We start from the raw sequence: 13,540 nt of genomic DNA on the forward strand, positions 1-13,540 counted from the left end.
CCATACTTCTACTGATAGATTTTAGGTTACTTGGGGTAAACAATAAAGTGAAGATCCTTATGCAATTTTTTGACCACTAAAGGGGCTATTTCTGCATAAGGGTGGATCAAGATTCATTTGCAAATATGAGAGATCACTGTAGTTAAGCAGAAAGGGATTTAATCCAGGGCATTTGGTACTGGAAGGGCTGGAGAAGGCAGTAGGCTCTGTCCACTGAGCTTCCAGGAAGGGTTCCCAGAGCATCTCAATGCTGGTCCAGTAAAGGAGCTTCTGTTCCTGCCAGAATCAGGAAGTCTTTCTGTAGGTACATGCCCAGGTCCACCACTGCTGCCAAGATCTAGGATCAGCCTTGGGACCACACAGCCACAGGTGCAGTCCATGCCAGCACACCATGCTCTGTGCCTGCCTCATACTGCCCAGAAGATGATGGAACAGACCTAAGAATCTCCACTTCCCTGCCACAGAACAGCAAATGCCTTCCCAGCCATGTTTGCCAGGAGAAGCTGCAGAAGGGCAGCCTTCTACTCCCTGTACCTTCCACATCCTCTGAGAAGGGGCCTGTTTGACAGAAACTAGGCCACTTAATGAGCCAAGCTTTAAGGACTTTGGCAAATACACCCCTTAGCTTTCCAGTCTCATATAAGTCAATAAGTCACCCTTCAAAGAGACGAGGATGGAATCAAGTGAGCCTGTCCTGAGATCTTCCACACATTGATTCCTAGAAAAGGAAAATGGAGTCCTAGAAAAGGAAGTGTATTTGACCTGTCTTGGCACGTTGAAAAACTTGATAGACACGTTGCCCTCAGTTTACCCTCCCACTCATAGCATGCAAGGTACCGTTTTCCCAGAATTTTCACACTCTATAAATTTTAAAGATTAAGTAAATGAACAATAATAACTTGATTTACTTTGTCCTTCAGTAAGGTTGAGCACTTCATATGTTTACAGACCGTTTATCTATCTTTTATATGTGTGAATGAAAACTTACATACTTTGCCTGTATTTATTTTGAGGTATTAGTCTTTTTCCTATTTGTAAGAAATCTTGATATATTGTGCTTTTTAACTTTTTTATATGTAATGCTATTATTTTCTTCATCTTTGAACTTTCTTTGGAGTTATATTTTACTGAAGAAAAATGTTGCATCTTGTATTCAGTGCTTTCCTTTATGATTTTAAGTGTTTTGTTTCCTGCCTTAAAAAGACCTTTCTAGCTATTAGATTATGAAAATATTCTTCCTTAACATCTTAAAGAAGTCTTTTATTTGTTCAGTCTTAAAACCCATAGAAACATGGGTTTGAATTTAAGTGATCTTTCCCTATCTTAACTGACTTCTGGACTCAGAAATAAATACTTTTTGAAGGAAGATTACATCATCCAGAACCTCAACTTATAGCCACATTAAAAAAATATATGGTGTCATAGTCAATTTTAAAAATACTAAGTATACAAATAGATAATACCAAATGATGAAAAAAACAAGAGAAAACTAGGCAACAGAAACAGACACAGGAGATCCAGATATTAGACACGGACTTTAAAACAACTGAGATTAATCCAGTAAAGAAAATAAGTAACAAGGTGGATAATTTCAGCAGAAAACCACAATCTATAAAAAAGAATCCATTAGAAATGTTGTAACTTAAAAATAAAATGCCTAAATTTAAGACTCAACAAAGTTTACCTGTAGATTAAACATTTTCAGAGAGGCTTAAGGAACTAAAGACAAGTTGATAGAAATATCTGAACTGAAGCGCAGAGAAAACAAAGAATAGGAAATAGAGAAAAGGACATAAGAGCTATATGGGATGGGGTGAAGAGCTATATGGGATGGGGTGAAAAGATCTAATGTGTAATTGGAGTCCCCAAAAGGGAAAACAAGAAAAACAAGACAGATAGGGCAGAAGCAGTATTGGAAGAGATAATGGCCAAGAATTTTGAAAACTAAACAGATGTTAAGCCCTAGATTCAAGAACAACATGAACCGAAAGCAAAGTAAGCGCAAAGAAAACCACCTAGACACATTAGGCTAAAACTGCTAGTAATGAAAGAGAAAGCATCGTAAAAGCACTCAAAGGGAAAAAAGAAACCTTAATATCAAAGGAGCAAGAGCTAAAACTGACATCTGCCTTCTCAACAAAAATGATGGAAGCCAGAAGACAATGCAGTGGCGTCTGCAAAATGCAGAAGGAATGCCTGCTTTCCTAGAATACCGTACTTGGTGAAAATACCCTTCAAAAGTGAACACAAAAGGAAGATGCTTTCAGTACAACAAAAACAGATTTCTTTTTTACCAGTGTACTTGTGATGAAAAGATTATCTTAAAAAGTTCTACATGAAGTTTGTTCTTTTAAAAGATTATTAAAATTGATGAACCTCTGACAAGGCTGATATAAAGAAAAGGCATAAATTAGCTATATCATTAATTTTTAAAGGGGTGTATCACTAAAGATCCCATAATTATGAAAACAGTGATGAGGAGATTACAGATTAGTGCTCTGTATAGTACTACTCTGTAAATTAGAAAATGTTGATGAGATGGTCAAAATCTTAGAAAAACATCACTTACTAAACTGACATAAATAGTAGTAGGAAATCCTGATAGTCTGTAATTTAAATAATTTTCTCAAAGGAAATGCCAGGAGGCCCAGATGGTTTCATCATGAAATCTCCCAAACATTTAAGGAAGAAATAACACCAATCTTATATATATTCATACAGAGACTAGAAAAAGACTAGAAAAAAAGGTAAACTTTCTTAGATCATTTAAGAGGCCAGTGTATCTTCGATACCTAATTCTTGCAAGGACATTAAAAGACAGGAAAATTAAAAGGTCAGTGTCTCTCATGAACCTCCATGCAAAAATCCAGAACAAAATCTTGGAAAACCTAATTCAGAGATACATTTATTTATTTATTTACTTATTTATTTTTGAGACGGAGTTTCACTCTTGTTGCCCAGGCTGGAGTGCAATGGCACGATCCTGGCTCACCGCAACCTCCGCCTCCCAAGTTCAAGTGATTGTCCTGCCTCAGCCTCCCGAGTAGCTGGGATTACAGCCATGCGCCACCACGCCTGGCTAATTTTGTATTTTTAGTGGAGGCGGGGGTTTCTCCATGTGGGTCAGGCTGGTCTCGAACTCCTGACCTCAGGTGATCTGCCCACCTTGACCTCCCAAAGTGCTGGGATTACAGGTGTGAGCCACTGCGCCTGGCCTCAGAGATACATTTAAAAGATCATGTTAAATTGGGTTTATTCGAGGAATGCAAGGTGGTTTTAACTACTGAAACCAACCAGAGTTAATTTACCACATTAACAAAGGTATAAAAAGTATAGTCATCTTAGTAGATGATAGGAAAATATGTTCAGTAAAGATTAATACCTTTCTTAATGAAAAGTCTTAGAAAACTAGGAATAGAAGGGCAATTCCTTAATCTGATGAAGGGTCTCTATTATGTATCTACATCATACGTCATACTTAATGGTGAAATATTGGATGCTTTCCCACAAGATTATGAATGAGATAGGAATGCCCCATATTGTCACTTTTGTTCAGCTCATTTCAAAAGCAAGATATAAAAGTACTTTTGAAAACTGTATACCATTATATTTATGTGAGACATGGATACATGGAATTGTGTTTAATGCGATGTGGAGTGGGACCTCTAAGGGAAAGAATGCTTTGGAAAACCTCACAATGGCCCTCGTCACTCATGTGCACAGACAGATGTACCAGGATATTCATTTCCTAATGCTTATATCAATATCAATGCCAGTATTAACAGAGAATCAATCAAATAAATTATGGTAATGAAAACAGCTAAAATCTACTGAATGTCTACTATGTACCAGGCCATGTTTTGATTGTTCTAACTGGATTTAACTCTTTTTTTTTTTTTTTTTTTTTTTTGAGACGGAGTTTTGCTCGTTGCCCTGGCTGGAGTGCAATGGCACCATCTTGGCCCACTGCAACCTCCACCTCCTGGGTTCAGGCAATTCTCCTGCCTCAGCCTCCCAAGTAGCTGGGATTACAGGTCTGCACCACCAGACCCAGCTAATTCTATATTTTTTTAGTAGAGATGGGATTTTACCATGTTGGCCAGGCTGCTCTTGAACTCCTGACCTCAAGTGATCCATCCGCCTCGGCCTCCCAAAGTGCTGGGATTACAGGCATGAGCCACCACACCCGACCAGATTGAACTCATTTAATCCCCCCCAACAATCCTCTGGGGTAGGTACTATTTATATCAGTGCCATTTTATAGATAAAGAAAATGAAGCACAGAGGATGAAGTAACCCAGAGTTGTGCAGCTGGTTGGTGGCTATGTGGCCCCAGAGCCCTGTGCTTGGCCTCTTGTGTAACACTTTCCATGAGAAGCCACCAAAAAGGTAGATAGAGAATGACCAGTAAGTGAAAGAAGCAAAACGGTATGCAAAGCAATGGAATCCTGTGATAACATTTGTGTTTTTAGAATAACAGAGGGTTTTTCTTCAAGGGTTTTCCTTGAATAATATCACTCTCACCTGCATTCTGAAATGCTTTTTTTTAATGGTGGTAAAACAAATACACCATGAAAACTACCCTCTTAACAAATTTTTAAGTACGGTTAACTATAAGCACAATGTTGTACAGCAGATCTCCAGAAACTTTTTCTAAAATTTCAACTTTATTTCAGATTCAGGGTACATGTGCAGGTTTGTTACATGGGTATATTGTGGGATGCTGAGGTTTGGGGTACAATTGATCCCATCATCCAGGTGGTGAGCATAGTATCCAATAGGTAGTTTTTCAACCTTTGCCCCCCTCCCCATTCTACCACTCTCCAATGTCTATTGCTGCCATCTTTTTGTCCTCTAGAACTTTTTTATCTTGCTTGACTGAAACTGTACCCACTGAACAACTCCCCACTTGCCCTCCCCACAACCTCTGGCAGCCATCACTCTACTCTCTGCTTCTGTGAGTTTGACTACTTTAGATTCTTCACTGATACGGTTTCGCTCTGTGTCCCCACCCAAATCTCATCTCGAATTGTAATCTCCATAATCCCCATGTGTCTAGGGAGGGACTTGGTGGGATGTGATGGGGTCCATTTCCCCCATGCTGTTCTTGGGATAGTGAGTGCTCACGAGATCTGATGGTTTTATAAGTGTTTGACAGTTCCTGGTTTTATAAGTGTTTGACAGTTCCTCCTCCACATGCACTCTGTCTTTCTCTGTCCCCGCCTTCCCCCACCTTCCTCCTGCCACCTTGTGAAGAAGGTGCCTATTTCCCTTTCTACCATGATTGTAAGTCTCCTAAAGCCTCCTCAGCCATGTGAAACTGTGAGTCAATTAAACCTCTTTATAAATTCCCAGTCTCAGGGAAGGTCTTTATAGCTGCTTGAAAACTGACTAATAGTGTAAATTTGTAGCAGTAGAGTCAGGTACTGCTATAAAGATAGCCTGAAAATGTGGAAGTGACTTTGGAACTGGGTAACAGGCAGAGGTTAGAACAGTTTGGAGGGCTCAGAACAAGATAGGAAGATGTGGGAAAGTTTGGAACTTGCTAGAGATTTGTTGAATGGTTTTGACCAAAATGCTGATACGATGTGGAAAATGAAGTCCAGGGTGAGGTGGTCTCAGATGGGGATGAGGAACTTACTGGGATCTGGAGCAAAGGTCACTCTTGCTGTCTTTTAGCAAAGAGACTGATGGCATTTTGCCCCTGCCTTAGAGATCTGTGGAACTTTGAACTTGGGAGAAATGATCTGAAATTGGAACTTATGTTTCAAAGGGAAGCAGAGCATAAAAGTTAGGAATATTTGCAGCCTGACAGTAGAATAGAAATGAAAAACCAACTTTCTGGAGAGATACTCAGACCAGCTGCAGAAATTTACATAACAAGGAGCCGAATGTTAATCACCAAAACAGTGGGAAAAAATGTCCCCAGGACATGTCAGAGATCTTGGTGGCAGCCTGTCCCATCACAGGCCCAGTGACCTAGGAGTTAAAAATGGTTTTGTGGCCTGGGCCCAGGGCCGCCCTGCTCTGTGCAGCCTTGGGACTTGGTGCCCTGTGTCCCAGCTGCTCTAGCTCCAGTGGTGGCTAGAAGGGGCCAATGTACAGCTTGGGCCATTGCTTCAGAGGGTGCAAGCCCCAAGTCTTGGTGGCTTCCATGTGGTGTTGGGCCTGTGGGTACACAGAGGTCAAGAACTGAGGTTTAGGAACCTCTGTCTAGATTTCAGAGGATGTATGGAAATGCCTGGATGACCAGGCAGAAGTCTGCTGCAGGGATGGAACCCTCATGGAGATCCCCTGCTAGGGCAGGGCAAAAGAGAAATGTGAGGTTGGTGCCCCCCACACAGAACCCCCCTGGGGCACTGCCTAGTGGAGCTGTGAGAAGAGGGACACCGTCCTCCAGACCCCAGAATGGTAGATCCACTGACAGTGTGTACCGTGCACCCAGAAAAACCACAGGCACTCAACACCAGCCCGTGAAAGCAGCTAGAAGGGGTGTTGTACCCTGCAAAGCCACAGGGATGGAGCTGCCCAAGACCATAGGAGCCTACCCCTTGGATCAGTGTGACCTGATGTGAGACATGGAGTCAAGGAGATCGTTTCAGAGCTGTAAGATTTGATGACTGCCCCACTGGGTTTTGGACTTGCATGGGGCCTGTGGCTTCTTTATTTTGGTCAATTTCTCCCATTTGGAACAGGAGCATTTATTCAATGCCTGTACTCCCATTGTATCTTGGAGGTAACTGACTTGTTTTTATAGCAGTGTGAAGTGGACTAATACACTCACATACATGGAATCATGCAACATTTGTCCTTCTGTGACCGGCTTCTTTGACTTAACATAATGTCTTCAAGGCTCATTTATGTTGTAGCATGAGACAGGATTTCCTTTTTATGGGTGAATAATATTTCCATTTTATGGGTAATAATATTCCATTGTATATTATGTACCATCTTTTCTTCATCCATTCATCTGGTGGTGGACACTTGGGTTGCATCCACCTCAGCTTTTGTGAATAACACTGCAATGATCATGAGAGTGCAAATATCTCTTTGAGATTCTGTTTTCAATTCTTTGGGATAAATACCTAGAAGTGGCATTGCTGGATCATTTGGTAGTTCTATTGTTATGTTTTTGAGGAACCTCCATACTGTTTTCCATAATGGCTACACCATTGTACGCTCTCATGAACAGTGCACAAGGGTTTCTCTGCCTCCTCACCAGCACTTGTTTTTTTCTGGGTTTTGATGATGGCCTTCCTAACAGGTGTGAGGTGGCATGTCACTGTGGTTTTGATTTGCATTTCCCTGATGATTAGTGATGTTGAGCATCTTTTCATATACTTGTTGGCCATTCAAAATAGAATGCTTTTACACACGTCCTTGAATATACAGAGAACATTCCAGGAAAGATATTCACAAAGCTGATTAGTAATGAGTACTCTTGGGAAGGAGAACTGGGGTGCAGGAGTGAAAGGGAGACTTTCTCTTCACTATTTGCCCTTTTTGTTTCTTTTGAGGATTGTGTCTATTGCATATATTACCTATTTGAATAAATGAGTTAATTAAAAACTCCCCCAGTTATTCCACTGTGTTTAAGAACTGTTGGACGCACACACACGTGCGCATACACACACACGCACCTGTGTTGGTGCTGTTCTTGATGTTACAAGCTCACCATTCTGTTGCCCCCCTGGTTTTTACAGAGGCATCTGGCTTAGAGCAGTGTGCGGTCGGCCAGCAAAGGGATGACTCAATGCTTGGACCTTCCTGATCTTCCCCTTACAGGTAAATTATATAAACATAAAAGACTTTTGACTTGCTGCAGTTTCAACCCCAGAATAATGGATGTGTCATGGACGTTAGATCCAGCAGTGCAGCTGACACAAGGAATAAGTGTCTTATCTCCTGCCAGCTGCACTTCTCAGTGTGCTTGTGCTAGGGAGACACAAACTTTGTTGCTGATTTTTTTTAAAGACATAGAGTCTTGCTTTGTTGCCCAGGCTGGTCTTGAACTCCTGGCCTCAAGCAGTCCTCTCACCTAAGCCTCCCAAAGCACTGAGATGTGAACTACCATGCTTGGCCAAAAAAACCAATCTTTTAATTGCCAAGATGCATACTAAAGTTGAGACCACAACAACTATTGCCCTGAAGTAAATACCTCATTGACAGTACTCCCCACTTAGCCCCCTCCAGGCACCTGTCTGCTTGGATGATTCTATTTACTGTAATAAAGGATCACAGTGACAATTGCTTGCTTCCAGCAATCCCCAGAAGTTGCTTGTCAACATTGAGATCATCAGAAGCTGCAGAAACAGGGATTAATGGGCTGTTTTTGTTGTTCTCTTTAGTGATGTAAATACTGTTTTTCTCTGCAATTTAGAGCTAATTAGCCCCACTCCCAACTTTAGTACCCATAATTGGTGGCTGTAAGCTGTAGAAGGATTGTTTTCTTCCGTGACTGTTTGTGGGTCGTGGGCAGCAACTGTGGGCCTGGTCTCTGGCTTGCTATGTAGCTCTAAACAAGGCACTTAGTTCTCTCAGCTCCAGTTTCCCCTATAACTATAAACTAGACAATCTTGAAAGGTTTATCCTGTTCTGTATTTTTATGGTCCTTTACGAAATATCATCTGACCAGGTATCATGGCATGCTCCTATAGTCCTAGCTACTCAGAAGGCTGAGGTGGGAGGATCACTTGAGCCCAGGAGGTTAAGTCCAAATCCAGCCTAGGCAACATAGCGAAACTCCATATCTAAAAAAGAAAAAGAAATACCATCTGGAGGATTCGGTCTATTTCATTATCTGTTTTGATTGTGACTAATATGACAGCAGAAAGAGCCTTGAAAGAATTAAGGGAGGAGACCACCCCTCATATTGTCTTATGCCCAATTTCTGCCTCCAAAGAAAGAAGTAAAAACTAAAAGGCAGAAATGAAATCCACAGACAGCCCGGCACCACACTCTGGGCCTGGTAGTTAAAAGATCGACCTCTGACCTAATCGGTTATTTGCATAAGAAAAGCACTGTGAAGATCCCTCTCCTGTTCTGTTCCGTTCTAATTACTGGTGTATGCAACCCCCAGTCAGGTACCCCCTGCTTGCTCAATCGATCACGACCCTCTCACGTGGACCCCCTTAGAGTTGTGAGCCCTTAAAAGGGACATGAATTGCTTACTCGGGGAGCTCGGCTCTTGAGACAGGAGTCTTGCTGATGCTCCCAGACGAATAAACCCCTTCCTTCTTTAATTCAGTGTCTGAGGGGTTTTGTCTGCAGCTCTTATCTGCTACAGAATGATTTCTGCTTTTTTATTGAACCGGGCCCTGTGGCTGGAATGGCCTTTCTCATGTAAAAAAGTTCTTCTTGGTTCCCAGTTTCCTTCCTGCCTGCCGCTGCCTGTGACCTGGTCATCACATGAGGCATTTTCCTGCCACTCTGTCTCTCTCTCTCTCTCTGATGTCTGTCAGTTAAAACATTACCTGGGGGCAGGTAATGTCTTTCCCCAGGTAAGGGCAATTTCATAAGGCCCTTAGAAAGGTGCATGCTGGGTTTAATGCTCTGATGACATCGTCTTGAAATTCACAATAATTTTTGAACAAGGGTTGATTTGCATATAGATCCTATAAAGGAAGTGGTGGTCCTGCCTGGAGAATCCACGTCCCTATTGCATTTTCATTACATCAGAAGCATATATATGTTTATACTTGAGGATAAAATGAGAACTGTGTTGTACTGGAGAATGATGTTTGATGGCAATCAAGAGCCTCTTCTTCAGGAATAGGTGATTATGTGGTCGTTCCCACAGATCTTCGAAAGGGAAGGACCTAGGAACTGAAGCCAGACCCCCACCTCTGCAAGAGTTCCTTGCTGGAGTCACTCAGCAGACCCCCACTCTCTGGACTTTGGGGACATGAGACTGCTTGAGCACCTCCACCAGAGGGAAAGTGGAAGTGGCCCCAAGAAAGAGGGAACCACGAAGCAGTTTCAGGTATCATGTCTCAAACAGTAAGAAATCAGAAAAACATAGGGCTGATCAGCTTTGATTGTTCCTTCTGTTTTGTCCTCCTGGACAATTGACTTCGACAAATATTTGCTGCATGAAAATAATTAAGATGCAGTGCCCGTCTTCAGTGAGTTTAAAAGGAGGATGCTGGACAGTAAGTAGTGTGCAAGATGAAATTAAGAGCTGTAAAAAAACCATACTAAATAGGCAAAGTACTTGAGAGTTGTTAGTTGGCATAAGAAGTGTAGAGAGAAGTAGAAGTTCAGGGAATGTGGGTGGTAATGTGTGTCTGGACTAGACTGGGCTTCCTAAGGCCAGGGACTCTGCCATATATATGCATGGTAGGCTCTCTGTTAGTATTTGTTGGGTGGATGGATAGGTGACTAGGACATTCCAGCTGGAAGGCAGGTTGGAGCCATATTGCAAATCTTCATTGCTAAGGAAGAGGTTTGTGCTTTATTTTGATAAAGCACTGAGGAGCCACCAAGTTTGTGGGATTTTCTTCCTGTTTTTGAGTTATGGTACAGTGAGATTGGACCCATATTTTAAGGAGGAGTCATGAGAAAACAGTGGCATGTAAGGATTAGAGAGGCATTTTGAAATCAGTGTTTAAGGAGGACTTTCGCAGGGATGTGAAGGAGGGCTTGGCAGAGGGCAGGACTGCAAGGCCAACAGGGTGGTCACTAAGAGCTGGTCTTTGCTGCCACAGCTCTGTCACCTCCTCCCTTTTCAGTGCCCCTGGTCACCCAGGTTACAGCAAACTTGGTCAACTGTTTCTTTCCTCTCTCATGTCTTCCTGCTTCTTCATGTTGGTTAATCTTCTAAGCACTGAGCACATCCTGCTGCAGACCTTGCAGAAATTTCCCATGACTCTGTCCTCTGCACTCCTCATCCTGATCTACTAGATGCTCCACTACTTAGCACCACCCCTGCCCACCTGCCAGAGTGGCCCAGCCTCTCCCTCCACCTGAACCTGTTTTAGTCCGTGCCTTAGCAATATTGCACAAGCATATTTGAGTGTAAGTCTTTGTGTATAAGGTTCTAACTTGAATTGTCCTCCTTTTGTCCTTTCACACTCTAAATACTGTTCTCTTTATTTAAAGGTCAAAACTTTCATGAAGTTATAGCTAACACCTGGCAGCATTGACAGCTCCCTTCTCCCTTTTCTTTTTCTTTTTCTTTTCTTTGTTTTTTTTTTTTTTTTTGAGACAGATCCTCACTCTGTCACCAAGGCTGGAGTACAGTGGCATCATCTGGGCTCACTGCAGCCTCTGCCTCCTGGGTCCAAGTGATTCTCATGCCTCAGCCTCCTGAGTAGCTGGGATTATAAAGGCATGCACCATGACACCCAGCTAATTTTTGTATTTTTTTTAGTAGAGACAGGATTTCACCATTTTGGCTAGGCTGGTCTCAAACTCCTGATCTGCCCACTTCAGCCTCCCAAAACGCTGGGATTGCAGGTGTGAGCCTCCATGCCTGGCCAACATCTCCCTTCTCTGACTTTGGTGTCTTACGCTATTTCAGGTGTTTAATTTCTGTACTGCTTTGTGGTGTGGATAACTTCTGCACAATATATGCCTTAATCTCCATTTATGCTGTAATTTAGTGGACAGTAAATGTTCAGCTTACCTTTGGTATCTCTCCCAGCCCCTTGCATTGTGCAACACACATAACATTTCACTCAGTAAAACTTACGAATGAGTATGCTCATTCATATACAATATGAATGTATTGTTTACTTATCAGTATACAAAATTGGCTACTTTTGGAGTAATAGCTTTTTTTTTTTTTTTTTTGGGAGACAGAGTCTCACTGCAACCTCTGCCTCAGGTTCAAGCAGTTCTCCTGTGTCAGCCTCCTAAGTAGCTAGTAGTAGCTTTTTAATACATATTATCATTACTAATAAGGGTACTATCAAAGGATTTATGAAAGTCTGAATGAATAAGCTAGGACTTATTGTTATACCTTTGGATTTGGCCTATATTTGCACCCAAATAGATGAAGTCATATATTTTAGAGGTTTAATTTAAAGCCCCAGATATTACATATTGTCCTGTTTATGTGCGCGAGATTTAAATAATCAAAAGAGGTTTTAAAAACCAGAATTAGTGCTATTCTAAAATTCTCCTTTTCATTATACCAGAAATGCATACAGGAAGGCTATGGGTATATTAATATGCTACTGATATTTTATCTTTCATAGTGAAAAGTTAAATTAGTAAAATCAATTTATTTCAATTTTACATTTATCTCATTGAGATAAAGCAATGGCAGGATATCTGGTATTTTTAATATGCCCTTCCAATATACCTTGAAAAATTTTTTTTTATTTTTTAGAGATGGGGGTCTCGCTCTGTTGCCCAGGATGGAGTGCAGTGGTATAATCATAATTCACTACATCCTTGAACTCCTGGCCTCAAGCAGTCCTCCCACCTCAGCCTCCTGAATAGCTGGGACTACAGGTGTGCGCTACCATGCCCAGCTTATTTATTTATTTATTTATTTATTTATTTATTTATTTATTTCAGAGTTGAAGTCTCACTATGTTTCCCAGGCTGGTTTCAAGCTCCTGGGCTCAGGTAATCCTCCTGCCTCAGCTTTCCAAAGTGCTGGGATTACAGGCGTGAGCCACTGTGCTGTGCCCGTCTCTACCTTTTAAATGTTATTTAGATACTGATGTAGTCTTGAAACCTGTAGAATGCTTTTGTATAGATATCCTTAATTCAAATGAGATTGAATTAAAGTTCTAGCCTGAATTATATTTACACAAATAAAAGACTAGATGGATGAGCAACAGATGGACTTTAAAACAAAATGTAGCAAAACTGTCCCCAGACTCATGACAGTCAGGAGGCACAATTTCATGTTTATTTCACACTGTGAGACATCAAATACATTATTAATGTAACTAATGTGGTTGTTTCTTCAGATTCTGGCTGAATAAACCAGACATTTGCTTTTCTAAAGTAGGTATTTATTTCTTGTGAATTTGAGGATTCTAAACATTAGCATCTTCTCCTTACCATGTGCTCTTCTCTCTAACCAGTGTGGAAAGAAGAAACCCTCTGGTGGCCTTGGCCCGGGAATATGGCGGTTTCAAGTGCAATGCTGTACTGAAATGGTACCAGAAGAAGACAGAAGGTTACATGGTAAGGGACAATGTCAGCCAGCTTCCACCAGCCCTGGGCAGTAGTGGGCCTGTGCCAGTACATGTTCTATGTGTGCCTGTGCTTGGTGGACCAATATGCATGTAATTATCATCTTTCTGTTCCCCTAGACAGGCATATGCAACGGGAAGCCAGTTTGCACTCCACCCACCAAACATATGGGTGCATGCAGACCTGCATCTCCCTAGGGAAGGGGGACCTTTTCCTTTGCTCAAAGTGTTACCGATCATGGGTTCTTAGGCTCTTGATGCAATAGAAATTCTCACCAGGCCAAAAGAGTTTTCCTAGCAAGGCTTTATTGGAGCATATGCCCAGGCACAAGGGAGGAAGCACAGGAGAGGGAGGATTCTCTGGCTGACTCCCTGAAATGAGCTGA

The 13,540-nt window shown here is 41.8% G+C and overlaps 1 protein-coding gene across 6 annotated transcripts in view; it reads left to right on the forward strand.

Moving 5' to 3' along the window:
- LOC129137687 (ribosomal protein S6 kinase beta-1-like) overlaps positions 1-13,540 on the forward strand; it is a 107,454-nt gene that overhangs the window by 35,418 nt on the left and 58,496 nt on the right. For 3 of the 6 annotated variants that reach the window (XM_063798892.1, XM_063798889.1, XM_063798891.1), the window contains exons 1-2: positions 9,903-9,982; positions 13,044-13,146. In XM_063798892.1, coding sequence (XP_063654962.1) covers positions 13,144-13,146 — 3 coding nt within the window. In that variant the 5' untranslated portion in view covers positions 9,903-9,982; positions 13,044-13,143. Of the gene's footprint in view, positions 1-7,703; positions 7,786-9,799; positions 9,983-13,043; positions 13,147-13,540 lie in introns of those variants that run through there. The other 3 variants (XM_063798893.1, XM_063798890.1, XM_063798894.1) reach the window with 3 other exon arrangements.

Source organism: Pan troglodytes, chromosome 19 (genome assembly GCF_028858775.2).
Source record: "Pan troglodytes isolate AG18354 chromosome 19, NHGRI_mPanTro3-v2.0_pri, whole genome shotgun sequence".
NCBI lineage: Eukaryota > Metazoa > Chordata > Mammalia > Primates > Hominidae > Pan > Pan troglodytes.